The sequence below is a fragment of the Delphinus delphis genome, chromosome 14, assembly GCF_949987515.2.
Source record: "Delphinus delphis chromosome 14, mDelDel1.2, whole genome shotgun sequence".
Classification (NCBI taxonomy): Eukaryota; Metazoa; Chordata; class Mammalia; order Artiodactyla; family Delphinidae; genus Delphinus; species Delphinus delphis.
Genome location: NC_082696.1, coordinates 34,673,511 through 34,693,687, shown reverse-complemented (window position 1 = coordinate 34,693,687; position 20,177 = coordinate 34,673,511). Strand labels below are relative to the sequence as shown.

At 36.1% G+C, this 20,177-nt stretch overlaps 1 protein-coding gene across 1 annotated transcript in view; it reads left to right on the top strand.

The window, feature by feature from the left end:
- Positions 1-20,177, top strand: part of RSPO3 (R-spondin 3) — a 77,035-nt gene that overhangs the window by 36,886 nt on the left and 19,972 nt on the right. The window contains exon 4 of the mRNA XM_060030536.2: positions 1,493-1,690. Within this exon, the coding sequence (XP_059886519.1) occupies positions 1,493-1,690 (198 nt within the window). The remainder of the gene's footprint in view (positions 1-1,492; positions 1,691-20,177) is intronic.

The window sequence follows — 20,177 nt, the reverse complement described above, 5'->3', positions numbered from 1 at the left end:
CATTAAATGAACACTGGACAAAGTTACAGCTCACAAACTTGGATTTTTATTTTTCCATTTGCTTTCTTGGAGGTGTTTTTATTTGTATGTGCAAAGCTCCCCTACTTTTTAAATACTAATATTGGGATCAGAGATATGACCTTAACTGGCAAGAGATTATGATATCATTAAGTGATTTGGTTGCTCTGTTCTTTAACCAACTGAACATGAAGACTCCTTTGAAAGTGGTTCAGTAAAGTTCATTTAAGTTCATAGAAACTTAAATTCACTTATCTAATCATTTCCATTCAACTCTGTGTTGCATTCAGATACCTGAAAGTGACTGACAAAGCATGTGAAAAAATGTATTGTGAATGGTTTTAAATTTCTGAAACATTTAGGTTATATTTCTTGAGGTTGTATGAAAAATAGTATTCTGCTCTAAAATAAGGATTCGTTAAATCAGAAGGCAGCGAGGTTACTGGGAATTTGTTTTTGTGGAAAGAGAGTCATATCATCTGAAAGAGTTACTGTTGCAAGCCGTTTCCTTTGTAAGTCAGGAAATTTTATGAACATAAATATAAGAATATCACCTTGCAGGTGTTTATTTTTATTAGAAGTGCAAAAATCTGTTATAATACCTTGTAAAGCCAAAACTGAAAAGATTGATACACACAGAAAAAGGGAAACATCTACAAAAGAAGTTTTAGAAAAAGTATATCAGTTCATCCTAAAAGTCAGCCTGTCAGGTGACTTCTAGAAGCAGTTTATCAGCTGAAATTGACCCAGAATTCACTTAAAACAGATACTGCTATGCCTGATCTACACCCATGAATAAATGACAACATTTAAGTACTCAAGAAAAGGCACATGAAGTAGAAAAAGCACTGAGTTGTAGGCCAAGCACCTGAATTCATTTTTTGCTTAATCATTCTCTAGCACAGAAGTTCTCAAAGTGTGTTCTCAGTACCTGCACATGTGCATCACGTGTATCATTAGAAATGCAAATTCCCAGGCCCCACCGCAGGCAAATGAATTGGAAACTCTGGATGGGGAGAGGTCCAGCATTCTTTGTTTTAGCAAGTCCTCCCTGCAGGTGATTCTGTTGCACACTAAACTTTGAGAATCAATTCTCGAGTATGTAATAATGACTAACCTATCAAGTTATGGTCAGGATCTATCAATAATTGTAGCAGTGCTCTAGAAATTGTAAAGCATTGGTCAGTTGTGAATAATTATATTCATGCCTGGGTTAATCAAATCTACAGTGAAAAGTAAACCCAATGCAAGAGTGAGTTTACCTGATAATATGAGGACCAAAAAGTGGAAAACATTCTATTCCTGCTTTCACTTTCTCTTTGTTTTATCTTTAAGTCATCTTGCCCAACTTTGTTCTGCAGGATTTCTGCTCAGAATTTGGGCAAGTATTGATGGAAGCATGCCTTCTTGTTTATTTAACAATTGTGAAACTATGTGTGAGCGAACTGAGGCTGTTTCTGGTGTTCTGTTTCAGTGCACTGTGAGGCCAGTGAATGGAGTCCTTGGAGTCCATGCACGAAAAAAGGAAAAACATGTGGCTTCAAAAGAGGGACTGAAACACGGGTCCGAGAAATAATACAGCATCCATCAGCAAAGGGTAACCTGTGTCCCCCCACCAGTGAGACAAGGAAGTGTACAGTGCAAAGAAAGAAGTGTCAGAAGGGAGAACGAGGTACAATCATACTAACATGTGCTTGTTTGAATCCTCATGATTTGATGCAAATTTCACTTTATTTCTTAGGAAACATTTATTATTATCACTCACGTCTGAAAACCCTAAAATGTGTACCAAACAAAGAATATGTTGGCTGTAAATTACAGAATATCGATGTGGTAATTTTTTTAAATGGAGCTTGATATCAGAACTTTAAACTACACAAAAGTGTGCTAATTGAATCTTAGGGAAGGGGGCTGCATTATAAGCATATAATATATGCCTATATCTTCCTTTTGGGCCATTATCTTTCCTATCGTCTACCTTCCTAGTACCTGGAAAACTTAGGGGAAGCCTCAGAATCACAAGGTCTAATAATAACATTTGATACACGAGCATGGTGAATACCAGCCATCAGCTTACTCCTTTCTTCATTGCCTACAAACCAAAGTAGTGCAATTAGGTGTTAAGCTTTTGTAGCTAAACATATTTTAAAGGTTACATATTTTATAAGTATAATACAAGCGTTCGTGACATTTTATCCCCAGATTTTTTTTCATATTACAGTAATTTCATACATCAGATTATAGAACCTACCAAATCAATATTAAGTAACTCTGTGTAAGGGCTGTTCTGAAGTCGTATGAGTGCCAAGGAAAAATATATCATTTAATCTGTTGCTTTAAGGTGATTAAACTTCCGTATAGAAGATCTGCAGTTGTTGACTTTTAAAATATAGTTTTTCCATCTTTCTCACTAATCCTCAGCACCACTGCCTACAAATATGTTATGTAGCTATTGGTGAGCCTATAAATGATCCTCTCAATTAATTGCAGCTTGGCTGACTCTGTAGTTGAACTTCCTTTGTTTATTTCATTCATTCATTCATTCAACATCATTTTATTGAATTTTTATTTTATGGCCACACAGAGTGCTAAGCCCTGGGGATTCACAGCTGAATAGAGTACCATCCCTATCCTGAAGTTATACTCAGAGTCCAGTGAAAGGTTGAGATGTTTAAGCAGATAATCACAATATCACATAGTAAGGGAGGTTTGGTGTGTGGAAAATTTCGATGGAAACACAGAAGAGGGTGCTGTGAAAACTTGAACTTTGCTCATACAAGAAAGGACTTGGGTCCCCCGTACTTTGCAGTGTCTTTCACTGTACCGAAAGACCAAACTGACCATCATCAGGATGGATACAGCATGTCGTTGCCATTAGTAATCAAGTAGTTAATGTGATAAACTTTTTGAATACATGGATTATTTTAAGGGAACTTCAAGTTTTTGTAAATTTATAAGAGGTTTTGATTAAAATTAGGTTTAAGGAATGAAAGTTGGCTAGTGAAAAAGGTCTTTCTGGCATTTGTTACCAATTAATTTAAAACATCTTAGATTTTAAAAGTTGGATTTGGAAATAAAATATTTCATCACTCTACTTGTTGGTAAGCTCCCATAGCCGTACATTTACTTATGTTTACTCAATTTTCTTAAAATTTAATGACTTACAGGTGGTCTTTGTTCATATTATTCTTTCCACAAAGATTCTACATTACTAATCAGTATTTAGTATACTTTGCTTTTAAAATATAAATGAAGAAAATCTCATCCAATAGAAAAATTAAATTATGATACTAATTACATATTTTTCTTTTATTTGAGGATGTGGTCTTCTAATATATTTTGCTAGCACTGACTTAAACATTAACATTGAAAATGTTAGTTTTTAGACTAGCAACAACTAAGATAAGTAATGCCATAAGAAGTTTAAAATAGTAACCTGTAATATAAGCTTGACTTAAAAATTTCTTTCTGGTCCTTGTTTCTTCTCCTCTGAGTAGGATACATTGGCATTTTATGTTTACAAAGAAAATGTTATACAACTAGAAAATTTTAGGTGCTTTATTCTTTTTCAAATTTGATAATCCATAGACTACTAAGTAGGAAATGTGGATTACATGTATAATTAAATTCAAGATTTAGTTCCATTTTTATTTAATTTTCATTCATCTTTTTATATGTCTGTCAAAAATAATTTCTCAAGTAGCCTAGAAATTTAAGATAGGAAGGTAACCACTTCTCCCTTCATTCCTTACTTCTCTAACCTATTAGTTTTCTTAACTTCTCTTAATGGTAACTCAAATATCAAAAATATATCTATTTGAATATGAAGAAACCAAATAGAAAAGTAATTATGACCCCTGGATATACCACTGTATCAAATATCACATCAAAATAATAACACTACCCAGAGTCTTCTTGTTTGTATTGTATATCTCAGAGCTATACAATAGTGATAAATATAAACACAATAAAGTGATGAAGACATGATTTCTCCTACCACTAGAATAGCTATTACTTGAGCTGCACCTAAATGATTGTAGATTCATAAAATAACATCATTTAGATTCATGGCTGAGCATTTTCAGATGAGAAAGCTAAAAGATAAGGTTTTTTTAAAAAAAAATTTAGCCTGAAAATCTTGAATTTAAACTTACATCTATCTTCCCTGCCCAAGAGGTTAACAATAGACAGAAGTAGATAACTCATGTTTGGAAAAGGTATGGAGCATGTGTTCAGGAATTTTTCTGCTGTGTTGTAATTGCCAATGGCAAGGTCTCCAGGGAAGAATGATAAGATCCAGAAATGACTTTCTAAAATGTACACAAAGAAGAAGCTGAATAGGAGGAACTAGTTTTTAGTAACAGAATGGATTATTCTAGTTGTGAGATGCATATTTGTATATATGAAATTTTCATATATATATGAAAAATTGGTTGCAAAATCTTACACATACACACATTTTTCTTTACTAATATTCTTCTCATGCTTAGAATAGTTATAGTTAGTTAATCTGAGGAGATAAATGTCATTTCTATAGCCCCAAATCTAAACTTTTATCTGATGTACTACTTGTTTGCACATTTAGGATTATTTCCCTTTACCTGGCATGCTGCCTTTTAATATCTTAACTTCTCCATCAATTACTAGCTTTAATAAGAAGTTATTATCAATGCAGTAGTTTCTAGCTTGAGCCTATCTCAATTGAATTATATATCTTAAATGTCAAAGATATATAATGTTTATTTTAAGAGATTATGAAGGCTAACATGTATACTAGTATCACATATGCCTTAAAACAATATATTGTAAATAGAAGTAAACAAGGAGAAAATGCACTTTTAATGGCTGCCAACTCATACTTATTAACTCTTTTGATATATTGCTTGTAACCATTTTAGATAAGGGGAAGTGAAACAGAACAGGGGAGCATATATTTGTCCACGTTTGATGCAAAAGAGTGATTTTTTTTGTTTGGGTTGGAAGGCAGGGTGCAAAGAAAGGAAGATCACCAAAATGTTTCTCATTCATTTGTACATTCCTTTAATTAACTGAAGAGAATTTCCTGTAGGTAATGGGTTTTGAGGCAATTCACAAAGAATGAAAGAAATTTTGTTCTTTGGTGAATTGCATGAATAAGATCCTAGTTAATTACATGTAGTGCATGATCTTGGGATAGAAAGGAGAGAGAAGAACAGAGTCATGGAAGAAATGGGGCAGGGTCTACTTTCTTGGTGTAAAGAAGAAATAGCATCCTTCCTAGCAGAGAAGGAGAAAAAGAATCCATTAAAATATAAATAAATAAAATGTCCAGAGACATTTCCAGGGAAGAAACAAGTGTGGGAATTACTGCATTATTTGAACATACTGAAGGTCACCTTATGTGCCTTCCCAAAATTAAAAGTACAGTTGTAAAATTCTACTAGGTTTTACATAGAAGAAAAGTGTTATATGTTAACTTACAAATTGCTATTAATCATGTTTTCAAATACCAGTATTATAAATATGCATTATATTTATCATGAGCACTATATTTAAAGTTACAGTAAAATTTGTTTTTAAAAAAGGAAACAAATAAAAAAATGAGTCCACTTTGTTCTCAGGTTTGCACCTCTGTCTTTTAGTTAACTTCTTAAGATCTTTATAACAACTACTCCAGTGATGAAGAGTTGAGTTTTATACAGGAAGGATTCCTATTAAAGCTTCAGTCAAATTCAAAACGAGACATTTAGCCAAGATTTTCAGAACAGTTCTCAAAATCCAAATAGAAGGAGTCATTAGCTCAAAATTGTAGGATGCCAACTGGCTTGGAGAATTTTGATGATGGCCTCTCACCACCATCACCTCATGCAGGAGGACCAGCTGGCCTACAGACACTGATCCTGTTTAAGCCCTGGAGGATGGGAGCTTTCTGCTCTCTCCCTACACCCAATCAGTACACTAGCCCTTTAACATAGGGCAGAGAAAATTCGACAAAGTACAGAGCTGAGATAAGAGTGGCATTAAAGACTGTGGTTTTCAACCAGGCATGATTTTGCTCCCCAGGGCACACTTCTCATTGTCACACTTGGAGGAGGGGGATGCTACAGGCATCTAGTGGGGAGAGGCTGCTAAATATTTCACAACGCACAGGACAGCCTCGCACATCAAAAATTATCTGCCAGTAGTGCCAAAGATGAGAAACCCTGGTATAAACTCAACAGTCTCTCTTTGAGGCCATGTTAGTCCTTACCCAAATGGGTTTTTTGTTTAGATTCTGGGAAGGACCAGTGAAAACCTTTCATTGCCACCAATGGAAGCCTGCACATGGTGCAGACCTTTGGTAACAAGAACAATTTGGTGAAACAGAGGGGAAATTTTTGCCCCCCAATCATTACAAAGGTAATCATCAATTTTATTAAAAATTAATATTATTTGAATTTCAAATATTCCAGTACCACACGAAAATATTTAGCTATGTTTAAAACCTCCAAGAAAGGTAGTCTATTGCAAATAAATAATGCCTTTTACTCTGAACAATGTTCCTTAATACAAATGTATGGACTTTCTCTTAAAGGCTAAGCCCAGTTTTTCATTTAATGTCCCCAGTGGAGAGGGCTGTCATTTGTTTAATCACTATTTAGCTCTCTCTCCACTGAGACAAATTATGTGGCTACAGTCATCTCTTGTTTTTTAATACACTCCTATCTACTAGGTTAAACCATATGAAACTGCCATTTTGTTGATTATAAATGGTCAAATATAAGCAGTTTCATAGGGTTCAACCTAATACTCCAAAGTTTTATCTCTCTGAATTTTGTAAATACTAGAACTAGACCTAGAGTACCATTGTTACTGATGAAAACATTACAGTTTGTATATGCCACAACTTAATTTAAATATTAGGCTTTTAATATTAATACAGGTATGCTATTGTTTTTGAAGGATGTAGGCACTCCTAACCTCTGAAGAGCCTCATAAAAACATGGTTCATCTTTGGGTCCTTTTCAGTTATGCTCACTCATGGCCTATGCACTGAGTTATTTGATTACATATTTTCTCCTTTGCCATATTACTCAACTCTTACTCTTCTTTGTTTCTTTCCCACCAATTACAGCTTAATCTTTGAAGCATCAAATCAGCTTGCAAATTTCACAGCTATGTGTCCGAATTTATTATCCACATAGTTAAAAGAGTGTTATCACCTCTGTGACAGGCGCCAATTTCTTTCATTGATTCCTCTGACATTGACATTACAATGGCAGGATCTTTGCAAGCATTCTCTGTTGCCCAGGTTTGTGGGTTGAAGACCATGCTAAGATTGTTTATATATGCACAGTTTACTTCCCTCTGTAATAATGGAGCTGAAGGATCACATCCAGCACCTAGATAGATTTTGAAAAAAGTAAAATGACAGTTACTAGGTTTCTCGCCTTGAGCACATTTGACAATTACATTGTGTGTTCTTAAATTTCTCAGTGTTAATGAAAAAGTTCTGCAGAAAATAAGAAGCCTTTTATTTCATGTTTTGCCATCTCAGGTACTATACAATTTTTTATAATTCAACCAGCAGTTTTTATCTTTTTATAATCAATACCAAGTTCATACCATTCCATTTTCGTAGGCTCTCTAAGATTTTGGGAATATTCATAGTCGTCAAAATTCATGGTGGGCTTTATTCACAGTGGGAAAATACTTAAGTGTTGTTATTATCTTTGTAGTCCCTACCTTGCTTTGGTGGTAGAAAAATCATTTTTAGGCTTCTGTGCTGTGTTGGTGTGTATACTGCAGCATCTCTATTCTAAAACAATCTTTATAATAAATTATTCTTGCAAATGCTTATACTTTCTGAGATTTCCTTTTTGTGATTTTTTTTTTTTTTTTTTTTTGCGGTACGCGGGCCTCTCACTGTTGTGGCCTCTCCCGTTGCGGAGCACAGGCTCCAGACGCGCAGGCTCAGCGGCCATGGCTCATGGGCCCAGCCGCTCCGCGGCATGTGGGATCTTCCCGGACCGGGGCGCGAACCCGTGTCCCCTGCATCAGCAGGCGGACTCTCAACCACTGCACCACCAGGGAAGCCCCCTTTTTGTGATTTTTATAAATACCTAATGCTTTTCAACCCATTGGTATATGTAACATAACACACACTGGTCAGTCTGTTGAATAGAGTAGTAGCTGTAGTAAACAAAGCATTATTCAGCCCCCAACCAACCAATGATCTTGCCATTGTTTAGCTCCTGTGCATCGGGGTGAAGTTGTTTCAAGTTAGCTTTTGCTGCATAAGTAAGAAATAACCCCAGAACATACAGACTTAAAACAACCACCATTTATTTAACAGTAAATGTGGGTGGGTAATATGGGCTGGGATTCACTGTGCAGTTCTGGCTGGCTCCCTAATGTGGTAGACTGGTTCAGGACGGAGGAAACTGCTGTTTCTATCATCCTCAAGGTGGCTAGGGGTTCTACAAGGTTCTAAGAGGGAGAGAAGAAGCAGTTCCTCTTGAGTTTGGGCTCAGAACTGGCACAATTTTACTCCCACCATGTTCTGTTATTCTATGCAAGTTACAAGGCCAGTCCTGATTCAAAAGTTGAAATAGATTTCACCTCTTGGGGGAGAAGTCCCATAGTTACTTTGCAACTTGGCATGCACATACAGGGATGAGTGGAGAATTGTAACCATTTTCTCCATCTACCACAGAGGTCTTTCTCTTGTTTGCAATTAGATGAGTGTGATTGCTCGTTTATTCAACATTCTCTTCCTATCTAATGTAGTGTCTCTTCCTTTGTAAAAACACTCAGTGGTTGATGCAGGAGATGGTATATAGGAGATTATTTCTATTGTATTTTCCAGTTTGTAAAGGGCAGAATAGGAAGAATAAATAAAAGGCCAGGCCAGGATACCTTCATACATTCAACACATGTTTATTAAAGCACCAGCTATGTGCTAGGCACTTTTAGGTGCTGAAGATATAGCAATGGACAAGAAAGACAAAAGTCCCTGCCATCATGAATCTAGATATTGGTGTCATGGTTTATGTTGGTCCACAAAGTAAAGACAATCGATGATCAGCTCACTTGTAGCATATGCTTGTGTGGACAGTTTTCATCTTTGTGATTTTCTTCTGTCGGTAGCTGCAGTTTCATTAGTTTGCTAACACATTTACAAAGACATTTGTTTATGCTGGCAAAAACGAAATATCTCTGCCTACTTTTTGTTTTGGTCTCAAGGCAAATCTGTTTTTCTGTGACCACCATGTTGATATGCTAATGTGTTTTTGTGAGATGGCTAAGTAGGGTTAAAGGTACAGCTTGTGGCTGTGGAACAGAGCTGAGTTAACAGGCCCTTTGGAGAAATGACCCTGAGACCCTGGCTTCATGTGCAGCCTGTTCTAGCCAACTGAGATCCCTGCCAATTAGGAGGGTTCCCTAGAGAGAGCCTCAGAGAGCATCAGCATAAATTTAAATTCTGGACCCCCAAGTATAGTTTCCAAAAGGGCCTTCTTGTCCTTTGCTAATTACAAAGTAAACATTTCTCCACCAAAAAAGACACTTCCTCCTTTCATGCTCCTGTCCTCCTTCCCACCTCCCTAACACAGTCACTCCTTGAAACTGCTGGTGTTGCTGAAACCTCTTTGGCAAAGAAGACACCCCACATTTGAAGGCACAAAAGAATTATTCTTTCCATAGATCATTATCTTATTCTCTTTTTATCTACTCCAGTAACTTCTTCATAGAAGTGTTACAGACTAACTTTGTAGATTGTTACAGCCTGACAGAAAAGACTGGTTACCTCGGCCACAGGCCTCCCAAGAGGTGTGACCAAGCAAATACAGCCAGGTTACAATTAAATTCCCTGACCTCATTGAAACAGAAACATCCTCAAACTTGCTTACATTAAAACCGTATCATTTTTAGCATCACCGAAAGGGAAAGACCACTCTAATGGTTTAATTCTTGTACATTGCTGTCAAAGCAGACCCCAAATAGAATGTGGTATATTTTTGTACTAATGGACAAATCCAAGCATAAAGTTTTCGGCACAGTGGCTGGCATCAGTGTACATTAACATGTACAAAATGGGTGTAAATGAGAAATTCTTCAAAACTTGTTATTCCACTAAGTTTCTGCTCTCTTCCCCAGGTACTTCACTTTTCATTTAATTTTCTATTCAGTTCCCTTTTCCTTTTGGTTAAAGCACCCCGTTCCTCATGTCCTAAATTGGAAATGCTTTTCTATCATTTTTCTTACTGTTTTTCAGTTTTTCTAAAAAATTATTTGCAAATATATGTAATTATTATTTTAACAGAAAAACAATATCTGAGTGTTTATCTTTCATTGACAGTCCTTTTTCACCAAGGTCACTGTTACCTTCTGTATATTCATCAGGATATTTGAAAAGACAGATTTCAAATTACCCTAAGCAAAAAGTAAACTATTTGCTGAAGACACAGTTTGCTCTAAGTGCTAGAACAATATCATTGGCTCCATCTTCTTCTCTCCTCTTTCTTTCTTGCCATTTCAAGTCATCCTGCCTCTGTGTCTGTTTATTGGCCTTGTTCTCCCCTGCTACTGTGAGTCTGTCTCTACTCACAGGGAAAGCTGGCTCTGGGAAGCCCTAAATCTATATCCACGCTGCTCTTGGTCCAAAAGGATAGTGCGCTCTCTCCTTCAGAGTCCATTCATCCAATCTCGTGGAAGGTGAAAATTGACCCAGCTTGGCTCACATGTCTACCCTTGAACCCATCACTGTGGCAGAGGAAATGGAGTACTGTGATTGGTCTGCCTCAGTCACATGCTCACTATTGAAGCCAAGGGACACGTGAGCCACTTTGAGTAGCAGTTCTGTGTAGAAATGAGTGCTAGGCTGACAAAACAACAGATGCAAATGATCTTCTTCCAAAAAAAAAAGCTCAAAATCTAGAAGCTTGTACTCTTCTATAGGGTAATCCCTGTCCAATACTATTTATGGCAAAAAACATTTAAGTGAGAAAGTGTAACCAAAGTTTTACTCCATCTGTTTTAAACTAGAGAGGCATGTCTAGCATAATGCTAATAATATTTTAACTAATTTTTTTTCTGATTTCTCTGGTTTGCTAGAAAACTTTTTTTGTGAGTAAACTGGCTCTGAAATGAATAGAAAAAGAATCCAGTACTCATATGAAGGCTTTCTGGGATTGATTTGTGCAAGCTTAAGTAAAGACATGTCCATTTCCATTTCTAGCTGCTGAGGTTCTGTGTGAAATGTACCAGTGTGGGTAATGACCTTTTGCTTGATTATACATCAGGCCAGTGAAACTTTAAAATTAACTCAAACCTAATTACTGAACTCTTGTGTTTATACTGTGTATACACCACCCGGTCATAACTCTAGCCTCTGTGAGCCCGAGCTGCCATAATTGAAAAATATATCTTGTAAAGGCTTGTTTTGTTTATTTGTTGTTTCTGCTGGAAAAGCCTGCTTTTCGTATTTTTGCAAGAGATCAGATTTAGGAAATAGTTTATGAACAGAGTCCAATTACATTTTATATCTCAATGCAAAACATACATTTTAAAATGAGATATCCCTTTTACTTTTGTATGATGTGAAATCTAATGTCTGGAAGCACAATGCAACTTATTTTTCACTGAGTTTTGAATAATATCACATTTTAGGCAAGGAAATATCAACATACTGAACTCATACTTGGAAAATATGAATAATTGCTAATTCCAAAAATGAGTCATAGAAAAATGTATGCATACTCAGGATCAGTAGTTAAAATATCTAATTAATTACAACCTGTGAACAAAAATTGTTATCCTAATTTATAGAACGCTAATTAGATAGCTAATTACTTTTTTATGGACCATGGACGTATGAAATAGTGAAATATTCCTCAAAATAATAAGTACAAACTGTTAACATCTGATGTCATGCTCCTCTGGTTTCCAACCAACACCAAAATCATAAAGGAATTTTGGTTTGTTTCAAATTGGTTTGTTTCAATAGCTAAGATGCAGTTTACTAAAGTATTTCTTGGGCAAACTTTTGGTGGATTCACGCTTGTCCAGTTTTTCTAATTTTGCTTTGAAATGTGTAGGAGAGGCAGTTTTCCTAGTTAATGTCTGTCCCTCGCCCTTCGGCTTCCTACCATGTTGTGTGCCCTTAGTGCCCCTCCTCCTGCTTTGTTTCCTGCCTTAACACCCTTTCCTTCCATTCCTGCAGGTTTCCTCCATTTTCAAAGGATTATATGTTCACAGAATCATTGTTTCTTCTTGTGTTCACAGTCTTCAAAGTAGTTTAATAGTTGCAGTGCCAGCCTAGTTAAGTAAAAGAGTACTAAACTAGTTTGGAAACCAAAACCATCTCAGTTCAACTCTAGATTTGGTGTTTATTTTTTTCTTTGTTTAATTTTCAAAAAAGCATAATTTTTTTTTTTTTTTGCGGTACGCGGGCCTCTCACTGTTGTGGCCTCTCCCGTTGCGGAGCACAGGCTTCCGGACGCGCAGGGTCAGCGGCCATGGCTCACGGGCCTAGCCGCTCCGCGGCATGTGGGATCTTCCCGGACCGGGGCACGAACCCGTGTCCCCTGCATCAGCAGGCGGACTCTCAACCACTGCGCCACCAGGGAAGCCCCAAAAAAGCATTATTTTTAACGTCAGTGATGGTATATATGATATGGTACGAATGGATACCATAATGGCATACTACCAATATAACATAATGGTACACATGGATAGCAAAATGTTTTCCCCTTTTTGCTCTTAGTACTACAGTAAAAATCTCTATAATGTTAATGAACTGATGCACTCCCTTTCTATCAGAGGTTAAAGACGTAGTATCGATACATCGTAGTATTTAGAACACAGGCTCTGGAACCAGAGTACCTGTTTTCAAATCTTAATTGTGCTTTTAACTCGCTGTATGACTTTAAGCAAATTACTTAGGCTTTGTATATCCCATTTTCCTCATCTGTAAAGTGGGGATGATAACAGTAACTACCTCACAGAGTTGTAGTGAAGGAGTGATGTAGCAAGGAGTTAATGTGTGTATAAAACTCTTGAGACTTGTGTCGGCATCTGGTAAGTGCTCAGTAGTTGTGAGATCTAATATAAAATAGAGTCCCAAACACTGGATGGAAAAACCAAAGGATGTGCACATTTTAAAAATTAATGTATTCTACCAGATTACTTTTCAAAAAGGTTTGAACAGTTCACATTTGCAGTGTATCAGAAATGCCTATTTCCTTATAAATAGGAAATGCCTATTTCCTGATGCCCAAACTGGATGTTATCAGTCCTTTGAAGACTTGCCATTCTGATGGATTAACAATGGTATCCTTTTGCTTTTCTGACTACTAGTAAGGCTGATCATGTAAAATGACAGAGCTGCTATGGAAAACATCATGGTGGTTTGGCAAAAAAATTAAAAACAGAATTACCATATGATCCACCGATTCCAAGTATGTAGGTATATACCCAACATAAATGAAAGCAGGGTCTCAAAGAGATATTTGTACATCCATGTTCATAGTAGTATTATTCACAATAGCCAAAAGGTGGAAGCAATCCAGATGTCCATCAATAGATGAATAGATAACAAAAAGTGGTATATAGACGTACAATGGAATATTATTCACCTTAGAAAGGAAGGAAATTCTATCACATGCTACAACATGAATGGACCGTAAGAATATAAAGCTAAGTAAAATAATCCTATCACAAAGACAAATACTGTATGATTCCACCTATATGAAGTACCCAGAATCATCAAATTCATAGAGATAGAAAGTATTGGGTTGGCAAAACAGTTCCTTCGGCTTTTTCCATAACATCTTATAAAAAAACCTGAACGAACTTTTTGGCCAACCCAATAGAATGGTGGATTCATGGAGGGGGGAATGGAAATTGCTATTTAATGGATACAGAGTTTCAGTTTTACAAAAGGAAAAGATTTCTGGAGAGTGACGGTGGTGATGGTTGCACAAAAATGTGAATATACTAAATGCCATTGATCTGTGCACTTAAACATGGTTAAGAAGGTAAGTTTTATGTTATGCACTTTTACCACAAGTTAAAATAATAAAAGAAAATAGCAGTGCTCGTATTGAAGTAAGGGCTAACCAACCAGTAGCCCTCTGCCAGGGTATTTTATTTGAAACCGTTAAACAAGATGGTTTATAAAATCTTTTACGTTTTTCAATTAGACTCAGGTAAAACCTGAACTTGACATTTCTATGAACCCTCTGCTACAGTATAGCACAATATTTTTTCTTTGGAAAATTGCTTGAATCTCAGAAAGGAAAAATATGTCAGTGTGCCCCCCAAGGCATTGTGCGGAGGTCATGTCAGATGTCTTAGGGTATATGTTGGTGTAGCTGTAGGATATTTAGGGTGACAAGAAATAAGTAGCTGTGAACGCTAGCTCTCTTGGGAGATACTAATATGCCTGGCTTTGTATTTGTTTGTTTCTTGACTTTCTCCCCAAATTTGTATTCTCTTATACTAATTTATGGAAGTGTGGCTTCCATATTTGTCATCTGAAGCAACAAAACTATGGAAAAGGGACATGACATTTTTAATGTTCCTAACACATACACTGTACACATAACCTTTAGCTTGTAGTAATAGTTAATGAACGGCACCATATCATTTTGAGCATCTTTTCTTGTCATTTGTCCCACCTAATCCCCTAGCACAATGCTTTTTTCAGGATTTTTGTCATTTATCATTTTTGTCAGTTTGTCATTTTTCATTGCTAGATGCAGAATCTAAAGCACTAGGTTGCAAACCAGCCTTAAATTGGCTAGGAGCTTAGGAGAAGTACTCTGAACACTTTTTGTATAAACTCTAAGGAGGTCAGATTTAGAAAAATCTCAGCTGCTGTACTTGGATCCCATGAGCCACTGACTATTTATAATTAATATTAATAAATGGCAGATGACAGATGTTTATTGCTTAACTAAAAATGTGTGTGCAATACTAAATTTTAAAAAAACAAGTTAGTTTGAGACCCAAAGGACTTGAATATATGTATTTAGAATACTGAAAAGAATAAAACTACCAACATGTGATCCAGAATCTTCTAACTGCAAAAACCCAAAGTTCCATAGGAAACATAAAACTATTTTTAATTAATGATATTAAATATTCGATTTGCCATGAAATGCTATTCCTTTAAACTAAAAGGCCTGTTTCACAAGCCTACATTTCTCTGGAAAGGAAGCTTATGAATAATTAAAAAGCCCTTAACTATTGATCTTACTCTCTAAAATCAAGTTGTTTAACATATACAGCTTTTATAGTCAAATTAAAAAAAAAATCCAAATTCTGAGTGGGTTTAAATCCTAATATTCCATGGAGCCCCACTAAATAGTACAACAACTAGAAGGGAATTTTCTCACCACTGGACCCTAAGGGGTAAAGCTAGAGTAGTTGTTACCTAGTTACATTATTCCTGGGAACTTGATAAGACGATTAAAATGGAGATGAGACTTCTAGTTATTAAAGAAGAAGTAAAAATGGTTTTCCAGGGTAATTATAGTGGACCCCAAATCACCTTACAAAAAGCCAAAGAAAATACTTTGCTTGGGTTGTATATCCTTACTCAAATCCAATAACCATAACCATTGACATAGATTCTTTATGATTGGGCTGTGATTTAAGAATATGATTTGTCAAAATCTTGGCAGTTTTGCATAATTATCTTATGTAGTTCTTCAAATATTTTGGGCATGTCTGCATTGTTGTTATCTACTCCATTTTAAAAATGAGGAAATTGAGGCTTTGAGTGTGAGTAGTTGACTTTAAATCACACATAGGAAGCAACAGACACAGGACTCAAACCCAGACCTGACTCCAAGTCCAGTGAAATTTCAAGTAACTGAGGCTGAAGAAAGTTTATAACAACCTTAAGAGTGTTAGCTAGTAAACAGATGAATCAGGACTAGAATGTGGACCTTTTGTCTATTAATCCAGTCTTCTTTCTACACTGTCTCTTTCAACACTTTTGACACATATTCAAGATGACCATTTATTTCTATTTTTCCGACCTTTTAAAATTATACACACCACACATGTGGTTGGCATTAGCCATTATTATTATTGTCATTTTGTTGCTGATAAAATTGAGAACCTTCTATTTCTATCACGAAATCTGCTAAATCTTTCTTTCTGTTTTACAATCATTTTGTTGTTCAAAGAACAAACTTGAACTTAATGAGCAAATTGGCCTTTTGCCTCAAATCACACTGCTGTTTTAAAGCCAAATGGTTTTCACAAATTGCTAACGTCGTATTCAAATGGAGTAAATGGTTATGTTAGCAGCATCACACTGTCTAAACAAAGACACTGCCAGTCAGTAGAGTCAGTGACCTTCAGGCTCTAAGTGCCATGTGCAATTTTCACAGGGTTATGTTTAAATATGGGACCTAATAAAGATCCTCATTTGGTTTTTTAAAAGGTTATGAAAATTAATACTCCATCCAACTACTATAAATTAACAATGAAGACGTAAAATGAAATTTACTAAAAAATGTATTTCGGAGGTTCAGATTTTCAATTCAATTTACGAAGTATACATGGTCTTCTAAGTGTCGTGTGAATCAGTGGATATGCCAGACATGGAGCAAAGTTCCCAGCCCAGGAGGTTTCCAAGCCTGAAGCAAGCTGTAAGAGGACAGAGTTCCAAGAGAGAACACAATGTGCATGTACGAATAAAGCAGATGCAGCATGACTTTTGGTTTGTTCTTTGGGAACTCACGACTATATGGAAAAATCACATGCTGCTCTCAGTTGCTGTAGACATCTGCTGAAGGCACGTGAGATTGAGGCTAGGGCGCTGGTGCAAAATTCCTCCTAGAATATAGTAGCTTAACTTTGAAAACAAGGGAAACTGACTGTTAGCAGAATAAGAGTTTCACTATAACGTTATAAATATATATATAGCATGCTCCTCCAAATAGGCAAAGAGAGGGCAGGAAGCTATTTGTTTGCAAAAAGATGGGAGCATGTATTTCCTCTAGTAGTATTATTAGATAGCTATTTACAGACTTTAGTTTGGGCTGTCAAAGACCAACCCATAAACAGTGTGTGTGTTTATGATACCTTGTTCTTGGCAAAAGCTTAACAATTTAAAGAGGCTTTTAACTATTTTTTAGACATGAAATTGAGCTTACAAAATAAGCTTAATGGCAAGTTAGTCAGAAACACATGGATATGTTTTCTTTAAATTATATACAGATTTTCAGAATTAAGATGCGGTAAAACCTACTAGTGATCTATTAAGCCTTCTAAAGCACTTGAAACATAATTAGAGATTTTCGAATTCAAGGATGGCCTAATGGAAATAAAAACAAATTGGTGGCTGCCATTTTGGCCTTGCCTGTGTGTTTTTACAAACACTTCACTAAATCTCATTTTTGAATAGTGGATATGCTCCCATCAGGAAAAGACCAAGAGGTGTGAAGAGAGCAAAAGAAACATGGGACGTTAAGAAATCGGGGTTACAGATACATAATGAAACTGCTTATATGCTGGATTTTATTTTGTTGCTGCTGTCCTGTGGGAACATGAGGACCATGGCTTTACAAGCTGACCTCACTGACACCATATTCTCTAGAGCCATTAGAATGTAACTAGTCTAACTTCATTCTCCTCAAACTTTAAGTATGTGTGTGCTACACGGTAATTAAAACTAATAACATACGGAGTCAGAGAACTGGGAACATAGTCACCAACACATTTTTCTTTAACAAAGCCCATTTTGTGATCTATTTGTGTTTATTCTCGGCCATACAATAGATTTACATTTGAAGTACTCAGTAAAATTTTCCTAGGCCAGTTTGCAAGGATGTCTGATAGAAATAGTGTTTAGATTTATAGAGACGCTTCTACCTTTGGGCAGCTTTACCTTAACTCTTTAAACTAGCCATGGAATCATATGAGTGAGTAACTCTTTCATTTGTATTCCTGAATTTAGGTACAAATGCATGAAGATTTATTCAATTTTAAAACTTCATAGTCAATAGATCTTGTAGCACATTTCAATACAAAAAGAAGTGACTATCCCAGCTTGTTGAAAACACTCACTCTCCCTCTCTTTATGTTCTATAATTCATTTGTCCTCTAACATATATATTTTCCTAGTATGAGTTATTTATTGATTTGTGGTTTTATCCCTATAATTGACACTTAGCGTCTCTTATCTTGGGTATGAGCATTTGTTTTGTTTTGTTCATCTGTCTAACTTAGAAAATTGAGTTCCTTTACTGAAGACAAAGTTCCAAAGCATAGTATTTATTTTTGTTAGGTTTGGAGGGATGCATCTTGCTTAATATTGAAAATTCAGAAAATCCAAAGGAATAGCTTTGCTAGTGTTTACAGAATATGTTTGAAAATCATGCAATTGTGATACTTTCCTCAACTGCATATGATTAATCTATTGCAGTCAAGTGGAAAATTGGTTAGGTGACTGCTTCAGTTATCAAATAATACTTCCTCGTAACATTGATTTTTTTCATAAATGATATAAAGGGCTGGAAAATTTTATACTTTTGATCATTTAAACACCTCTAAAAACAACTGTTTGTTCCAATATTAATTTGCATAACAAATCCTTTTTCTCCCTGAAGGTATTACAAAGGTCAATTTTAGCACATTTATCATAGTCCATTCTAAATCATAGATCCAAATTCATGGACTTGAGCTGATTTTTTTTTATTACTTTGCCTGATTTCTGTTACCTCCATACTGGTCTCAATCGAAAACTAGTAGGAACAGATCTAGTATTAAACCCTGAATATTCTTAAATACTGTATTAAAACTGGCTCACCAAATTTTCTAATACTGGTGAGTGAAGACACTTCATATTGAATGAGGGTATGGTTAGCTGCATTCTCTCCAAGATTCACCTTAAATTTTTTTGTTATAAGCAGTGTGTATTTATAATCAAGAAACATCGCTATTATTTTAAAACACTTATAAAGTGCCCATTTGAAAATGATATGCTGTTGGATGCTTCGTAATGTTAAACAGATGCAGACATAAAGACAAAAGCAAATTCCAGGGTATTTTTGCAGCCATGAAACCACCATAAAAAGAGGTTTGTGACCCCAATGTTACCTTAACATTGTCTTCAGCATTTCATATTTAATTATAGTAGATTACTCACCAATATAATAAATATAGATTTATGAGATACTTTAATGTTCTTAAAACAAATGAAAACCACCCAAGAGGAGCCTCACCAACCCTGAGGTTGTCCAGATTGCATTGGCTAAGATTAAGTGGAAGATCATTCATCTCCAAGGGTCATGCAATTAATCTCAGAGTGGGAGTTAAAGCAATGACTAAGCAGAAAAAGAAGCTGAAGTACAAGCCTGTAACAAAGGAATTGAAGCTCCAGTGTCAGGGAACTTGTTATCTCCTTTTTCTTGGTGAATAGACCTAAATGCTCACTCCTTACTATTAGCTTCTTTGGGTCCTAAAATCCCACTTGTTTTAGGTCAGCCAGTTTTCATGACTATTCTTAATATGGTCAAGCAGATGGAAAGAATAAGCCTTTAAAAGAGCACAATGTGGGGCTTCCTTGGTGGCGCAGTGGTTGAGAGTCCGCCTGCCGATGCAGCGGATACGGGTTCGTGCTTCGGTTTGGGAAGATCCCACATGCCGCGGAGCGGCTGGGCCCGTGAGCCATGGCCGCTGAGCCTGCGCGTCTGAGCCTGCGCGTCCGGAGCCTGCGCTCCGCAACGGGAGAGGCTGCAACAGTGAGAGGCCCGCGTACCGCAAAAAAAAAAAAAAAAAAAAAAAAAAAAAAAGAGTGAAATGTGTTTTAATGTCTAGGAAAGGGGAAAAAAAAGCACTTTATCTTAGGAGTCACCGGAAAGAAATTTAGGATGAATTTACGATAATCCAGGGTTTGGATAATGAAAAACCTCAAGACACATTTTAAAGAAGAAATATTTTACTCTAGGGTTTATATATTTATTTAATTTTAAATAAAAGTCAAAGTTCATCTTCATTTAACTCAGGTGACACCCGTTACAAGGTATGAATTCCTTGTAGCTGAATTACTATACTCTTGATAATCCCTGTGCTTCTCTGTGGCAGCAAATTTTTATTTCTAATAAACACTACCTGTTTCCACCCCTTTCACTCTACTAAGATTCTCAAACCTTACATTTTAAGCCAAGACTCTTTCTGAA